This window comes from Cornus florida, unplaced genomic scaffold, assembly GCF_030987335.1.
Source record: "Cornus florida cultivar Cherokee Brave unplaced genomic scaffold, ASM3098733v1 CherokeeBrave_3.0.0_Hap2_Chr05, whole genome shotgun sequence".
NCBI lineage: Eukaryota > Viridiplantae > Streptophyta > Magnoliopsida > Cornales > Cornaceae > Cornus > Cornus florida.
Window position 1 is genome coordinate 106,104,954 of NW_026775575.1, and position 18,354 is coordinate 106,123,307.

Below are 18,354 nucleotides of genomic sequence, written 5' to 3' on the forward strand. Positions count from 1 at the left end.
TACTTTTACTTGCCTACCCAAAGATAAAATATAATCTATATACAAGAAAAGAAGCGGCCCAAAATGTGACAGCCATTTCGGACCAAAAGATATAAGACGAGGAATTTCAGTTGGCCCGTAAACAAAGGAGTCCCACTCTCCTGTTTTCTTCACAATTAACTTGAATGAACAGGCCCAAAACGGAACTGGATGTTTGACCGACCTTATTACATCCGATCAAAAATTCACGATCTGCTGCTATCCCTGACGTTGGCGCTTTCACGATCTTCTCAAACCTAGATCACCGGACTGTTTAGAATTGCTTTGGATTACAGCTAATCCGGTTGTTATCAACTGTAATCCACTTTTTGTGTTGGGCTGGCCTCAATGCTTGCTTATGTTGGGCCGAAAGTAGCCTTATCTTTCGGTTTTACTTATGTAATCTGCTTGGGTTTTGCCTGGGCAGAAAATGGTACTTATGTCCAAACCCATTCAAGACCCGCCGAAATAAAAGAAGGGTAATTTTAACAAAATTTGGGTTTAGGGTTTTGGAAGGAAGAGGAGAGCAGTTCATCATCGTCTTAATTACCCAAATGCTCGTGTTGAAGTTCATTTGATTCATCTTCTTCATATACATATTACAGTATTTATATTTATATTCACTCACGAGTCTTTACATAACCTTGACGAGAGAGATGATTAGGGGTGGAAGAAGCTTTGTTTCTTCGCCTCCGGCGTTTTCAAACGATGCAAAGAAGCTTCTTGTCTGCACAGACAACACCATATCGGTCTTCAGCACCTCCACTGGCTTACAGGTGTCTTTGTTTACCTCTTTCTACAATTTGTTTGTATATCCATATATTGATATAGATATGCACACATTGGGCTTTGCTTACGGGGACTTTTGTATGAGGTTTTGTAGTTAACGGAGTTGGAAGGTCACAGGGCACTTGTAACATCAATTATAGTTGTGCCCGCTTCTTCATCTGCCAGTAAAATGTTGTGCTATTGTTGGACCGCTTCTCTTGATGGGACCATTAGGTACTGGGATTTTTCTGCACCGGAATTGATGAAGACTATTGAGATTCGTTTTCCGATTTTCTCCATGGTAATTTGGCAATTTTAGTTTTTTTTATGCTGGGTTTGTTTTTCTCTTTTCTAACACTAAATTGGATTTTATACTCTGTTAGCAAGTGACAAAGTTTGAATATCAGATTTCTAAAAGTGCAGGGCTTTAGAAAATTAAGATATTTGACTGTACCTACATAACTGTGTGGCTAAGCTGAGTTGAGCATCGAGTTCTTTTCAAAACCATTAGAATCACAAGATTTTGAATTTGGTTATCATCGTCTTTTCTGCTGGAAATACTATGGGTTTCATTGGGTTTGACAGCGTCATCTTGAATGGGGGTGGAAAGGAAAAATATAGAAAAGCAAAACAGGATTAGTAAACCCAATTGACGATGCTGAATCAATTTGATATTCTATGGATTATGGAGTTCTAGAATAGATATTTATCAAATAGAAATGGAGAAAAAAAAAAATGGAAATCGTCAAAAGATGTCTTTACTTTTACATCTATACTTTCTATTTTGTCATTCTTAGTCGATTAAAAAAAAATAAAAATTTAAACTTCTTTCATTTGTCATTGTGATGTTTAGGTGATTCCAGGTTTGTTAGCCAAACAGGTGGTTGACAATTTAAAACCACCGGATCTTTTCGCTTATGTTTCTACTGAAGATATAAAAGAGCAGGAGAATCGGCCTAACAATTTAAGCGGGCAAATCCGGAAGTGTAACTTGACAAAATGTCGTCTAGTGGGTAGACTCACTTTGGCAGAGGTGATTCTTATATAATTTGGATGATTACCGTATTGTTCATATGTTGACATATTTATCCTTTAGTTATTCTTACAGATGCATCTATTAATTTACACGTTCTGTACGTGTATATGTGTATTATTTGTATTATTATATAGTACGCTTGAGCATTTAAATTCTCATATTTATTAAGCATGCGGTACATCGGGTAAGAGTTCTCGGAACATAATACATTTACTTATCTACTGCAAAAATATAATGCGTTTACTGGTGGTATTGTTTCATATGAAATTGGTATCATTCATATTGTTAACTTGTTCATGCATATGAATTTTTATATTTGCATATACCTGATGTAATTAACAATGCATGAAAACAAATTTTCATTATTTCTACAGACTAAAAAACCAGAATTCATAACCATTTCTTCCTCTGGGAAATACATTGGCATCCGGGAGAAGCAGAAGCTTCGTATATGGGAAGTCCCAGCAAAAGATTCTGAGCAGGTTGTGATTAAGAAAATGAGATTGCGTCGTACCAAAAAGTTGACAACTCTTGCTTTTCATCCAACCGAGAGAATTATAGCTGCAGGTGATGTAACAGGAAGGATCTCAATTTGGAGGGGTTTTGGTAATAATACATTTGCTGTTGGTGAAAAATCTGTAATTGGAGGGTCGATTAAGAATGAGGATGAAAGACCTGGGGTGAGGGGAGATGATGATGCCGATTCCTGCACCACATGGCATTGGCACTCTGATGAAGTGAAGCTTCTCTTTTTCTCTTCTGATGGAGCGTATCTATATTCAGGTAGGTAAATGTAACTCTTAACTGACTGAGTGGGAAAAAAAAATTAACTCTTACCTGTAGTAGGCTTTACTTACCTGTTGATATGTGAGTATGCATTCACGTGAAACACTCAAGAACTTGATTTGAGCGTTCTCTTCCATTACTATTTTCTCCGATCAATCTTGTTACTGATTTTGTACTTTTAATGGGGGAAATCATATTTTCTCTAATATCTGATCTCTTTACTTGCTTCAGGTGGAAAGGAAGGGGTTCTTGTAGTTTGGCAACTAGACACAGGGAAGAAGAATTTCCTACCACGAATAGGATCTCCACTTTTATACTTTATTAATTCTCCAGATCCTTCACTTTCCTCTGTAAGAAGGATTTCTTTTTTTTACTCTTCTTGGACATAGAATTGTACCAGAATCATGAATTTCTTCTTCTGAAACTGAACTGAGTTTCTTCAGATGTCTTGTGCGGATAATCAAATTCATCTTCTGAAAATGCCTTCAATGGAGATTTTGAAGTCCATTTCTGGGATCAAGGTTTGTTCCACTCAACTTGTTTGTTTTCTTTGGACACCAAAAAATAATAATAATAAATAACAAATGTGCTTTATTTATTTTAGTCACGGTCATATTTGCACCCACACTTTATTTTATTTTATTTTTATGATTTAAATCTGGGAGAACCTATGACGGGAATGAAGCCTGAAAAAATGGCATCTTCCCCCTCACCACCGCGCCTCCCCCCCCTTACCCCCCTTCTTCCTTCCTTCCTTCTCACTCGTGCATGCATGTTTGCATGGAGCAGAATGTATGGGTATTTTAGTAATTGGCCCTTCTGGGTTGTCTACTAATGTGCACCGTATGTCAAATAGTATTGATCTATTCATGATGCTATCTCTGTTTATATACTAATATTACTTTTCATTTTAAATGCTCGTGCCTATTTCTTTAGTATTGAACTTGTTTTGTACTGTTTGTATTCAACATTTCAACTCCACGTTTTCTTGTTTCATTTTGGAAAATAAAGGTCTTCATGCTTTTACACCGTAATTTCAGCTCCCTTGTTCAGTTCCAGAAATATTTATAGGCTCATCTAGCGGGCTTGTGTTTGATCAAACCGCTGGGTTGGCTGCCATACGTACAGAGAACTACCGCATCCAATTCTACAGTTTGTTTGATGACCGTGAAATTTCAGAGGTAAGCATGTTCAGTTGTCCAAGAGTTTGATTATTTTCAGTTTCAGGAATTTTACTTTCTATAACTAGTTCAAGGAAATGATTTCGCTCTTATCGTTTAGGTTGTAAACATGTGAAACATTACATATAATGATTTTGCTTGTGCATGTGTTTTGAAGTGATTCTACTTTTTTGGTTTCTGAGGTCCTGGATGGAGGATAGTGGTGTTCAATCGATAGTTAATTATACTACTGATCTTATGGTAGTTATTCGCTTACAATCAGTGAAACATTTCATCATTGCCTTTTCCTTCGGAAGATTTCTCTATATTTACTTTTTTTAGAGTAGGTTTGGTGTTGATGTTACTGAATTTAGGTTTCTGGGTGTAAGACATCAAATTGGCCCAATCTCCCATTCCATATGCATATCACCTACTTTACAGTAGAGGATTTAATATTTTCAAACAACCGTTTGTGATTTTTGTACATAATCAGTATTTGGGATTTCATGTGTTTCAATTTTTTATTCTGCAGGTCCAAGTCTGTGAAAGGAACCATCAACCAGGTGATGACGTCACGGTACGAATTTTCTTTTTCAATCTCGGTATTTGTGGATTCAGTCCCATATTTCACTGTTTTGGATGGGTTTTAATGTAAGATAGAAGGCTCAATGTTTTGGTGTTTTTGTGATGCTTATATGATGTCCAACTTCTTCCTGATATTATTTATGACTATTACCTTCCATATTCCATAACTTCAGGACTTAGTGGGCTAGTGCAATTACTTCAAGTAAGTTGGTTTGATTTATGCCATTATAAAGACCAAATCTAAGTTGTCATTTACACCCTTGATTTTGTTTTTAGTTTTTTCCCCTTTCCGTTACTCTTTTCTTCCTTCAAATTTTTTTTTTTTTTTTCCTCTTGTTGTTTTGCAGCATGTTGCTGAAAATTTATCTATGGTAGGACCCTTGTAATTTGTATTTGGAAATATCCACAAATCACAATCAACATCTATTATTTTTAGCAAACCTATATTTTTCTATAGTTACTAATATTTTTTAAAACTTTCTCAGTGATATTAAATATGGATACTGTGCATCCAGACTTGACTGAGGCTATGGCCTTAAATTGTGCGGAATGGAAACATGGAATTCATGTAGCCGACCCCAAATTGTTGGGGAAAAGGCTTGATTGTTGTTGTTGTTGTTGTACTGTGCATCTAGGCATTGTACTTTGAGAATTCTTTCACCCCGATACCAGTTGAGCTAAAACTTTAGTGGTCTTATTTTTTCATCCGAGAAAAATACTTATTAAATAAAGTTTATAAGGTGTGAGGATAAAAGAACTTGTATTTACTGCACAAAAGGATTTAATACAACACTTCCTATCAGAATAGTGTTCCTGTCAAAATAGTATTAATTATAATATCTTTTAATTGCAGCTACTTTGAGAAAGTAATGCTAAGAGTTAGGTCTGCACCCAGTCCACCCTTCCATCTCCCTTGACTGATCGGGACATGGTAATGACCTTTTATATTAACATCATCTAATACATAATTGAAAATTTTCCACGATTAGTATTGGTTATTAACTCTCAAGTGGGAGAACTCTGGTCTGAGCCTGATGGAACCACTGTGTGTGTAAATCAAGAGACTAGATCTTAATTCAGTCCCTCCCTCCCAACACTGCCAACTTCGATGGGAACAATACTATGTAATGGTTAATGGTTTTTTTTTTCTTTTTCTTATTTATTTATTTATTTATAATATTTATGATATATACCTACTTTTATGTGTATGATCAAACTTATTATTATAAATTCGTTGGTTAAATAATATCATCAAGATCTAAGCCTTCAGTTTTGCGATGGCAGGTAATAGTGACTTTGGTGGCCCTATCCCTTGATGGCTCTATGATGAGTACTGTTGAAACTAAGCTTCCTGAAGAAGGAATAGGAGGCCTTGTCACGCTTAAGTTTTGGGCACGTGGATCAAAGAGTAAAGACTTTAGCTTGTCGACCATCATTTATGAACCACACAGGTTTGTCTGTTGTTTTTTCATTAACAAAAAATATTTTAATGGTCCATGATACTCTTATTATGAACTTTGATTAAATTGTAGGAGTTAAGCATGAGTGAAGTTCATTTTACTTGCCAGTACAACCACATTTTCTTTTGAATAAATAGAAGTTTAAAATATTGAGTACAATAACATATGCCAACACAGAAATGAACATTATACTACCTGCTGAATACTGTATAGGGATGCTGGTGTTTCTGCCATTGCTTTCCATCCTACACGTGATATTGCTGTGAGCTCTTCTTATGGTGGTAACTTCAAGGTAACTGGATAAATTGGATTTTTTTTTTTTAGTTAACTGTTTGCTGTGTGACACTTGAAATCTTACAGATTTGGGTTCACAACCATGAGATTCGGCAGAAGAATCAAATGCTTCAGAACACTGGGTGGACATGCCATGCTGTCGGTTCATACAAGTATGATCTTGCTTCAGTTTAGATGATTTAAATTTTAGGCTATGACTGTCTTTTTTCCTTGCGAAAGTTTGGAATTTATAACATATACTTTAGTGGATTAACATGTAAAATATTAACAAAAATAAAATAGAAAGTTGAATATTCTATCCTAAAAGTTCCAAGGTCTGTGGCACAAAGATCAGACAAGCTATTGATATCCATTGACAACGTATTTAGTTGGATGGGACTGGGAGTCAAGATAGCTCAATTAGCAGCATAGTAACTATCAATTGATAGGCATCTCCAGGACTTTTTTCATCCATACAGAAGATAACTTCATTTATCTGTTCAACAAGCTTTTTGTATTTTATCTTGACACATAAATAAAGATATGCTGCTGCATAATAATTTAGTTTTGCGTCTGCTCATTAAGAATTACTTATTTCTTTTGTTATGTCCCTGTGACTTTAGTGAATATTTTCTTTTTCCACCAGAAACAAGCCCATGACAGCTGCTGCGTTTTCTGCTGATGGTTCTGTTCTGGCTGTTGCAGCAGAAACTGTTATTACATTATGGGACCCAGAGAAGAATGTGCTAGTGGCTGTAATAGGAGAGAATCTTGAGGTGATTCTCGGAATAAGCTGAGCATCATTTTCTGTAACTGTGCTATCTAAACATAAATTGGAACCTTTTAGCTTCCTGGCCTTCATTTTGAGTTTTCAAGAATTATGTGCTTTCTGGTCATAAAAGTGAGATTATAAATAGGTCATTGTTTTTTACCTTGATGAACAAAGTCACAGAAAATAAATTATGCTGCTAAACATCATATTTTCTATTAAATTATAGAAATATTCCTACATCTAAAGAATGAATTATTCCATTATTGTGGATCTCTCTCTCCCTTTCCCCCCCAACACACACATTCTGTACTTATTTAAGTTAACTTTTTTTTTTGGCAGCCAATTGAGACCCTGGCATTTGTTGGGAAGTCAGAATATCTTGTGTCTGCATCCCGAGGTTCAAACCCACAAGTTTCTCTTTGGAGTATGTCAAAGCTGTCTGTATCTTGGTCCTACAAGCTTCACGTGGAAGGTGTGAATATTCTTCTCTCTCATAGTCCCTTTTTTTTTTGGTGCTGCCCACCCCCTCTGTTGGGGTTGTGTGTAGGAATGTAAACGGGGTTGTTTTGAGGCGGCTCACCCCTGTCATCTCCCACCCCGTCCTAAAACCCAAATAGGAGCCGCGGTGGATAACCCACTGTACACACTTTTCTGAAAAATCAACCTTGAAATAGATGTAGAGAACTCCAAGTATAAGAATCATAATCATGAATTTTGTTAACTTTGTAGTTAAAGTATTAAATTATCATGACAAACAATGAAAAGAAAAAGTGTTAACTAATAATAGAACATGCATTAATATATTTATTACTAATTGGGGTGAGTTTGTGTTTGGGTTATTGACTCTATTAGGGGCGAGACGAGTCCCTGCCTTGCTGGCTTAATTTGACTTAGCTAGTTGTGCATTTATGTGTTTGCGTCTGTGATTTTTTTTTTTTTTTTCCTTAGTTGGTGACACACACACATGCTTCCACTAAGGCTCGAACCCCTGAGTCCTTTGGGAAGTAGGGGCCTGGTACCGCTAGGCCACTGGCTTGCATTTATGTGTTTGCGTCTGTGATTTCTTAATGTCTAAACTTTTGCTTGCATTACATCCTCTGCAACAGTCATTCACTTCAGCTATTTGAAAGCTTGAATAATGCTACTTGATGCGTACTCACGATCAATGAATATAGATGTGTATAATATGACAATCGAGAAACACCAATTTTAAATTTATAAAGCCACTACACAACTATATTTGATGTATAGTGAGTAGGGATCGAACACAGGGACTATAGGCTTGGACTGAAATTAACATTAATGAGTGTGAGATTGAAAAGATGATGATTGGTCTGTTTAAACTATAAATGTAATTAAACTAAATAGAAATTGCAAATGAGATAATAGGAGAAGGAAATTAGAGTAAGGTAATGGTGATAGGGACTTAGGGCATGAATTTAACCACTAAACCTATGCAATTGCACCAAATGCCTTTAATTAATGGGGAAAACAAGTTGTTATGAGGATGTGGCTACAAGCACATATCATTAAGCAAGCAAATATCACAAATTCACAATTGTAATGAATAAGCATGAATTATCAAATTCAAGTATGAATTGTCTACCTAACTACAATTACTTTATGATGTAGAACAACTCATCAAGATTAAGCATAATTCATCAAATGATCATGTTTGCTGGAATTTCCAGTTCTATCTGTTGGAGAGGATGGGTTTTGGTGAGAGATGGAGGAAGTGGATTGTTTCTTGTATTTCCACTGTCAGGTTTTCGGTGTTGGTGAATGGCTCTCCTTCGGGGTTCTTTGGTAGTTCTTGTGGGTTGAGACAGGGGGATCCTCTCTCCCCTTTTTTTTTTATTATTGTTATGGAGGCCCTTAGCAGGCTGATGAGAAGGGCGGTGGATTTGGGTTTTCTTAGGGGTTTCAAGATTGGCCCTGAATCAGTTCAGCAGTTGGAGATCTCTCATTACTTTTTGCGGATGACACTATTGTTTTTTGTGAGGCTGATGTATCCCAGTTGAGGTATCTGAGATGTGTTTTGGTTTGTTTCTAGGCCGTTTCTGGTTTGAAAGTAAACGTGGGAAAGAGTGTGATTGTTCCTGTGGGGGAGGTTCAAGAGGTGGACACTCTGGCTGCTGTTCTAGGGTGTGGGATGCAACGCTTTCCCATCTCGTATTTGGGTTTGCCGCTGGGGGACTCGGCTAGGAGGGTGGGAAGTTGGAACCCGGTGATTGAGCGGGTCGAGAGAAGATTAGCGGGTTGGAAAAAACAATATCTGTCAAAGGGCGGTAAAGTTACGTTAGTGAAGAGCACTTTGTCAAGCCTTCCAACGTACTTTCTTTCGCTTTTTCGTATTCCAGCCTTTATTGTTGGAAGACTAGAAATGCTCCAACGTAATTTCCTTTGGGGGGGTCGCGGAGAAGAGTTCAAGTATCATCTTGTCAAATGGGAACAGGTTTGCAGGCCTATTCGGTTGGGAGGGCTTGGAATTAGGAGATTGGCCCTTTTCAATTGTGCTCTTCTTGATAAGTGGCTTTGGAGATTTGGTAAGGAAAGACATAGATTATGGAGAAGGGTTATCTCATGTCGCTTTGGGGAGGAGAGAGGAGGGTGGTCAGTTAGATTAGTCAGGTCTGTTAATGGAGTGGGGGTGTTGAGGGCCATTGGTAAGGGGTGGGATGCCTTTTCCAAACATATTAGATTCAGAGTTCGGGATGGAAGAACTGTCCGGTTTTGGGAGGACCCATGGTGTGATGATAGGCCTTTGGCCCTATTGTTTCCCAGGCTTTTCAGGATTGCTGTTGACAAACATGCTATGGTTGCTGACTACTATCGCCTTGATAGTGGAAGGTTGTCTTGGGATGTGCGTTTCCGGAGAGCTTTTCAGGATTGGGAGTTGGATGATGTCACTGGGTTTTTGGCTCTCCTTTATGGACAGGAGGTGGAGGGGTCTGGGGCAGATTCCTTGATTTGGGTGCCTTCTTCTCAGGGGATGTTCCAGGTCCGGTCTTTTTTTGTGTGCCTTTCTGGTTTTCATGGTACCTCATTCCCATGGAAGACGGTGTGGAGGTCTAAGGCGCCTTTTAGGATTGCCTTTTTTGTGTGGATTGCAGCTTGGAGTAAGATTTTGACTTTGGACAATTTGAGGAAGCGAAGGCATATCATTGTTAATAGGTGTTGTCTTTGCACGATTAATGGGGAGTCGGTGGATCATCTTTTGTTGCACTGTCCTGTGGCTCATGATTGTTGGAGTGTGATGTTTGGCCTGTTTGGTATTCATTGGGTCATGCCTTGGTCATCTTGGGAGTTGTTAGATATGTGGAGGGGCCAATGGGTGGGGGCTCAGGCCAGAGTTTTTTGGAGGGTGACCCTTTTTTGTATTTGGTGGAGCCTTTGGAGAGAGCGTAATGGAAGATCTTTTGAGGGAAAGGAATCCTCCATTGGGGTGTTAAAATTTTCTATCATTTGTAATTTGTTTTGTTGGGGTCAGGGGAGAGACTACTCCTCTCTTGAGGATATTGTTGATTTTATGAGCTCTTTGAGTTCATAGGCTCCGTTTTGTCTTTGTATAGTTTGGGACGCGTTCCTCTTTTGAACGCTTTTAATACAATTTACTTATCAAAAAAAAAAAAAGAACAATTGTGTCCAATGAAAACAATGCATGGCCATCATTGAATACAATTACAAAGAGTACTCAATGTAGAGATCAATCAACAATCAACCATATATAAGACAACATAGAGTCAATTAGAAGATTAATTGGAAGAATTGATTAATACAAATCTTGGTACAACTAAGTTTGAATCCATAAGACCAAGCAAAATATATACAACTTAGAAATCCCCAAAAATGAAAGACAAGATATACAATGACACAAGTTTATGGCTCATCCAAGCCCTAAGTGAAGATCTAGCTACATAGAGGTGATGGATGTCATCTTCATGGCTTCTATTTCCATCTCCATGCTTAGCTTCACCTTCTCCTTCCACCTTGACAGCAAACCCTAGAGAGAGAAAGTATAGAGAGAGATCCCCAAATTCCAATTTGATCCCCAAATTCCAATTCTAATCCCCCAAAACTCCTCTCCTTTCAAAATGGGCTTGATCTTCTATTTATAGGTGATTCCTAGGCTCCCAATGAGGTCAGACCCCGTACACAAGGACACCACCTTGATTGCACCACGAGCTCCCTTGAAGAAGGCTTTAAATCTGAAATTCGCAACTGCCAGACCCGTATCCGATCGATCGGATTAGAGTCCGTCTGATCGGATTTCGAACAGACAATCCGATCGATCGGATTGTCTGAATTTTGGCCTTTAGGCTTGACATCTTTAAACCTTTAAGGCATTGGAATTACCCCTGTCGGATCTCAAGTATCTGAAAGTAGAGAATGAAACAAATCAAGATTAAAACAGGGAAGAAAAGATAAACTAAGTTGCTAAGTAATGAAGATTAAGGGCTGAATAATGCATATTTCAGCACTTATCACTACTGATTTAAGCCTTGGTTTGATGTTATCATTTTTAAGATAAGGTATCTGGAAAAAAATATATATCTGTGGTTTATTTAGTATTCATCTGATGCACTCGAGTGACTTTTATTTGTCTTTGATTCAAAAAAGGTGTAAAGTACTGGGAGTTTTTATGCCTAAGATCAACCCATTTCTGGAGAACTTGGCTTATGGCTCTGTGTTGTTTGATGTGGTGCATATGGAGAGATATTTGACTGTGTGGAGACTCATTAATAATATAATGAAAAATGACCTCAAACTTTTCTGTAGGTTGGTTGGCAGGGTGGGTTAACCCATTTCTGGAGTACTGTTTGGTTTTTGTAGAAAATATGACATAGCTACTCAGATAATTTATTTATTTATAAAGTGATCAAGGCCTTCCTTTGAATACAATATTTGGGCAATTGCTGTGCCCTCTTTTTGGTGCTGCTTCATTACCGTATGCATTAATTATCAAAATAATTGTAAAACCATTAGGCAATAGTACTGTCATTGGATTTAAGTGCTGGTGGATCACATGTAAAAGATCTGCATGATAATTAGTTATTGTATTTAAACAAGGTTGACTGTCTACTATTCAATGAGAAATTGGGTTTCCATGTGTACAGAAAATCCACCCCTTATCCCATGCAGTCTCTTAGATTTAATGTGTAAAGTTTGCAGTTACCCATTCAAAAGACGAATTAACATGAATAATCTCTCCCAAATTCTAATTGAAGCATCTTTTCTCTCTTTCTCAAGTTCTGCTTCGAGGTTGATGCCCTAATTTTCTGAAGTTCCAAATTCTTATTGAAGGCATTCTATATTGTTTGTACAAAAATGAAGTTAATGGCATCATCATCTGCCACTGATGGGACTCACGGAACTTATAAAATTATGTTTACGAACATGCCTCTTGGACCAGCAAAATGTAGAACTACTTTTTGAGGATATACTTGGTAACCTAAGTGATATTATGTTCATTGATGTTCTTAAGTTTTTGAATTTTGCATTTTTTTCCTATTTGTTCTTCTAGGGATTTAGTACTACTACTAAATTGTTAAATAAACGGTTCTTTTAATGGCAAACAGAGGTGAAGGGGAGTTCAGGTTTCTTGTTCTTCTTCCTTTATTTATTTATTCTTTTGCGCATTTATTTTTGAAACATTCCGCAGAAGTTTCGGGGGAGGTTTAATCTTTGCTTCAGAATCAAGCATCATGAGTGCATAAATGCACTTATAACTCAGATGCACTCCCTTTGTCGTTTAATCTTTACTTCAGAATCAAGCACCATGAGTGCATAAATGCACTTGTAACTCAGATGCACTCCCTTTGTTATGCATACAGTTTATTATACGCTGTTATAGAACTGAAATCATTCTGTATCATGTGCGAAGTCATCACGTTCTATTAGCTTTGCACTAATGACTTCGAAACCCCAAATACGAGCACCTGAATCTTATGAAAAATTCTTAAAAATTCTACATTCTAAATACTCAGAAGGTGGTACAGGAACCTTAATTTTTAATATTAATATTTCAAGCCTATCCATGAGGTCCAACATTTTAATTCCATATTTGTTGCCCATACTTCTTTTGGCTAGTTTTTCTTATAATTTTTTTCTGTGCAATATTTATGCCATTTTAATCTGTGATTTTTACACCTTTAACACTGACTTGAGGTTTTCTTCTTTGTGCAGCTGTAGCTTGTACGGTGGATTCTACATCCTTTGCGGTTCTTGCTCTTCTCCCTAAATCATCTAATGATATGGAGTCTAATGAAACCACTCTGCAGTATACAAACGGGGTAATTTTGTTATTCAATGTTGGAGATCCGATTCCTGTGGCTACCTGGTCCGTAAGAAAGGTAGGTTTTTTTTTTTTTTTTGGTTTCCTTCGATTTTTTCTTTTTTCTTGTTTTTTGAAGTTTCCCTCCAATGGGAGTTGCTTCTTTGTCCTCTTGATCCTACCAGGATCGAAAACTGTTTTTCATGTATTCTTTTTTCTTGTTTTATAGATTGTGCAGTCTGTTTATTTTTCGTTTAAAGGAAGGTATTTTTTGGGGGGTTGGCTTATTTTAGAATGTATTTGTTTTTACATATGAAATAATCCTTCAACTGATGAACATACAGAGGCTTTGGCAAGAAGTTGTGTCATCATAACTGTCATTATGATAATTAAGATGTGCATACATGGTTTTGATTATTAGAGGGGCGTGTATTTCACATTAATCTCTCTCTACCCCCTTAAAATGCCTATAGTTCTCCACCACCACTTAACATATAATGCAAAACAAATTAGTCATGTGCAAATTAACTGTCCTAGGTAAAGTTGAATTAAGATTTATAAAGGTCATTAGCCAGTGCCAGTCCCACCATGTAAGATTTTGGGAGAGGAAGACATGCAACAGAACCCAGTGCCAGTCCCACCATGTAAGATTTTGGGAGAGGAAGACATGGAACAGAACTGTCTTTGGCAATATCAAACCACTGTTCTCGCATTTTTCAGAATATTTACCATTTCACCTAGCAATAGCTTCTTAAACTTTAGATATATATAATTTAATCTTTTATCTTTCAAACTCCAATAGATTAGTTGATGCATAGCAAATTTCAACTTAATTATATTAATAATTCTGTCTATATATATATTTTTTAATCTATTATAATTTTAATTTTTAAGACTGTTTGGCCTTTTGTGGACAAATAAAGGTCCCTTACGAGTATTGTGTCATTCAAAACATTCAGTTGCTTCATAGTATCGATTATACATTTGGAAAGAATATTGAAGCAATTTGCATTATGTTCCAACTCTTGTATGCTTGTATTGCAGGCAAAGGGAGGGGGACTTGCTTTTCTTCATACAAATGCAGTTTCCTTGGAAGAGAATATTTCTGATGAAAAACCAGCGCCAGTGTTGCTTGCATACACAAACGGTGATCATGAGTATGTTATCTTTGACCCATATGGAAAGCAAGCACTTGAGCACAATGTTACTCACAGGGCTGATCTGGAGGAAACCGGTAAATTTCTATTTCTTTCATCATTTTTAGACCAATTATTTGTAACTTTATCAAGTGTAGCTGCACATTTTGTTGTTCCTGTTATTATTCCATTTCCCATTGAGCTATTATACGCTAACATTTTGAAATGCTTTGGTGCATCTGGTTTATCACCCCTGAGGTATACTTTGACTTCTGTTCACCAACTCACCAAGGGTACAAAACTAGTTTTGTCTCTCTTGCAAGGCATCTTTCAATTAAATTGCTGTGTTAGGAGGAGGTCAAAATTGTCCAAAGATTGATCTCATTTTCGTGATTTTAAGGTTACTACTTTTTTGTCAGAACAGTGACATTGTAATTGGAACAGTATCCATAATGCGGGGGAATGGGTCTTGTCTAGTGCGCGCGCATGGACGGGCGGATCCAGGAATTTAGTTCCCACGCGGGGCGTTCACAAACAAAATTTGGGTTAACTACTGACCTCCCTTGAGATTTGGGCAAATCTCACATAAGTGGAGTGTTTGAGGCTTATTACTTTCGCCTCCCCTAATTCTGTGAATTGTTTTTTATACTCTTATTTAATTAAATATATGTCAAACTAAAAGACTCTATTACCCTATATTTTTTCCCTCTGAATACTGTATTACACAAACAGCAGAACTTAAAAAAAATTATCTTCTCCCTTTTTTTTTTCCTTCTCTTGTTTCTCTCTTTCATCTCCACCTCCTTCCCTTGTTGTCGCCGCCTCCACTAACCACCAGCACCTCGACAGTTGCCGTTGCCCACTCCCCTTTCCTCTCTCTCTCAACCTCCTCCCATTGCCTCTTCCTTCCACCGCCGTCACCACCACGGCAACCCTGACTCCCTCTTTTCTCCTCTTTTGTATATTTCTCACCTCTCTCTCAAGGGTATTTTCAAACACTATGACTCAAATCTTCCTAAATCTATATTCCTCCATCTTCTTGTATCTCCTTTCCTTACCCTAATTCTCTTCTTCCGTGTCAAAGGTTCCATTACATACTCTTACTTGCTTACATACATACATAGATACACACGCGTATATGTATTTTTGGTATATATATTATCCGTTTGAATTTCAAGTACTTATATTATTTCCTTGGGTGTTTGATCCGGAATGAAGGAAATTGGCATGTAGGGATTGTTGTGATGGGGCTTGATGATGGCAGTGAAGGGTGGAGTTGGTGGGAATTTTAGAGAGAGAAAGAAATGACAGATGGGGGATTTTAGAGAGAGAGAATTGGAAGACGGGGGATTTTAGAGAAATAAATGATTTTTTGGTATGTTTTGGGATTTTTTTGAGTTTGATCTATTTGCTGGGTGCTTTGTGTTTGATATATATATATATATTTCTGTTGTTCTAGGTTTTCTCTGATGTATAGAAAGAACATGACCCATTCATGTGGGTCACTTAGATGCTTTGTATCATGGCCATGGACACCATGATCAAAACCACAAAACAGAAATTAGAGAACTGGAGAGTTGAATGTGAGGGTGTGTATATATTTATATATGCGATACACGTGTATTGTGGTAGGTGTTTTGAAATGATTAAAATTTGATGATAAAAAAAAAAAAAAAAAAAAGAAGTGAGAAAGAAGGATTAAGAATTTTAGAGAGAGAGAGAGAGAGAGAGAGTTGATTTTGTAATTTTGTTGCACAGTGCAAGGCTAGAAATGTCTTTTTGAACAATGAAAGGGTAGTTTAGTCATTTAGTAAATTTCATCTAACAAGAGGGAGGTCATTGAGTGCCCACACTAAACCTCAAGGGAGTACAAGTAATAAATTTCCAATGTTATCCGAGTGTAATTTGACAAAACCTCAAGGGAGGTGAGTGTAATTTACCCAAAAAGTTTGTTTTCTAACTAATGGTGCAACAAGTAAACAGGTGGTGGTTCATTAATTAAAAATTCAGAGTATGTAAATTATTCATAAAAATATTGTTGTAAACAAAAAACAGAAATACAAAATACGGACATTAGGTGTCCTTTTGGCAAACAGTATATTGTTTTTTTTTTTTTTTTTTTAATTTTTTATAAAATCGTTATGATTGTTTAGCTATATATATAATATAGATCTTTACTTTCAGATTTGGGTCTTTTTTTTAAACATGTGCAATATTGTGCAAAGAGTTACGGCATGTCTTTTAGTGACTTGTTTATCTTTTTCAGCAATTGGCCAACAAAAAGAAAAAAACTGGGGGGGTTGGGTGATGAATTCAATTACCATTTAGTTTACTGGGAGAGAGTGTGTACCCCAATCAAAAAGGGGGGTTTGGGAATCCGAAGGTTGGATATGTTCAATAAGGCTTTGTTAGGTAAGTGGCTTTGGAGATTTGGGATCGAGAGGTCCAAGTTGTGGAGACAGGTTGTTCCCTGTCATCACGGGGAGGATGATGGAGGGTGGCACTCTAGGGAGTCAAGAGGGCCGGCAGGTATGTGTTCTTGGAAGTTGATCCAAAGGGGCTTGGATGTGTTTTCAAAACTTAAAAATGAGATGTTCTGTACCTCCACTGTCTAACTTGTTATACTTTTTTTATTTTTTTTTATTTTTTTTTATGTATTACTATAAATATATTTGGATTTTTAGAACTGTTGAGGTATTCCTGGGGGCAAGATCTTCAAATTTTTTAGAAGTTGCAGGACAAATGAATCTTAGTATGCCCTGGAATAAAGGGATGACAATTTTGTGTGATGCACTATTTCATAATAGCTTTGCAAGTTTTTTGTGGTTGCATGTGTACAAATACACTCATACTATATCCATACTGTTGCTTCCTAGCAAAGGATTTTCCAAACAATGCCGATGAGGATGATGAATTCCGCTATCTATCATGAGTGATTTTCTTACTTTTCTTGTAGCAGGGCAATTTGGTTTTGTGTCTATCTACGGAGATTTACCAGAGTTCAACAGAAAGAGAAATCAGAGTCCATCAGTCCCATGGGTACCATCTGAAAAATCTTGGGAGACCATCTTCACTGGATCATCTTATAATCTTCCTCCTCTCACCAAGTTGTGTACAGCGTTTTTGGAATCATTGCTAGAAAAGAGAAGTGCTGAACTGCAGTAACTCTCCAATATGACCAGAGTAAAATTAATTCTTGTCGGTTTAAGCATCTGAATCTACCGTTTTAGTCCATCTTGGATTTTCCATTTGTGTCTCCTATGAAATCAGTTTGACTTGGATAAGAAGAAGCAACAGCTACCTGTTCCGCGCATATTCATGTTGAGAGGAAGCTGTATTGTTGATATGCAAATACGTTGCCATAAAATCGGAGGCTGCGGGTAGACAATGTAGTTTGGAAGTAATGTGCAATTAACAGGAACTGAAGAAACTTTCTATAAATATGGAGGAAAATTATTTTGGGGCCTCAAGTTGTTGAAGAGAGACTTGTTCAGTCTTGAAGCAAGCCAGGCTGGTGATCTTCAAAATTTTTGTATTGTAACCATTCATTGTTTTGAACATTTAAATTTGTGAGGTTAGGTCATTTAGGAAGTACCTGTTTTAAACTGTTTTCGGTACAGTCACTAAATTTATACTACAGATCTCTGAAGTTATTTTTGAGTTTCAAGTGAATGATATTTTGGGCAGATCTTGTGTGGGTGAATATTTTGCATTAGATCGTACTGGTTCAAAGTCAGAAAACTTCCTAGTCTTCTTCCTTCCCTCTTCAAGGTGACTTTCAAAGATTGATTTTGTCATTTGGTAAGTTGAACATAGTAACATCCTGTCCATCTATCTGTTCGAGTCTGATGCACATCCTAATTTGTTAGCCTACCATGAAGAATTATACTATAATTATATGGAGATCTCCTCTGCTCTGTTAGAAATCCTTGTCAAATAGAGTGTGGGCGAGGTTTTACCTTTTCGTTTTCAGTGGTTATTATTTGATTTTAGTTGAAAAATGAAGTTAAGGTGAAAAACAGCACAAATCTGGTTTTCTGAATTTTAGTTTTGCTAAATTTGAACAATTGAACCACAGGATAATAC

The 18,354-nt window shown here is 36.9% G+C and overlaps 1 protein-coding gene across 2 annotated transcripts; it reads left to right on the forward strand.

Annotated features, from left to right (window-relative positions):
* Positions 1-504: 504 nt before the first annotated feature.
* LOC132308272 (uncharacterized) lies at positions 505-17,954 on the forward strand. Of its 2 annotated transcripts, none has more exons than XM_059806306.1 (16): positions 505-794; positions 902-1,087; positions 1,640-1,819; positions 2,197-2,605; positions 2,840-2,958; positions 3,052-3,129; positions 3,649-3,789; positions 4,301-4,345; positions 5,638-5,804; positions 6,027-6,105; positions 6,174-6,259; positions 6,733-6,862; positions 7,198-7,330; positions 13,045-13,211; positions 14,177-14,366; positions 17,225-17,954. In XM_059806306.1, the coding sequence occupies exons 1-16, from the start codon at positions 675-677 to the stop codon at positions 17,431-17,433; spliced, it is 2,439 nt and encodes an 812-aa protein (XP_059662289.1). In that variant the 5' UTR covers positions 505-674; the 3' UTR covers positions 17,434-17,954. The 2 variants fall into 2 exon arrangements, with proteins under 2 accessions (XP_059662289.1, XP_059662290.1); XM_059806307.1 differs by having other exon boundaries at positions 506-794; positions 17,228-17,954.
* The last annotated feature ends 400 nt before the right edge of the window (positions 17,955-18,354 follow it).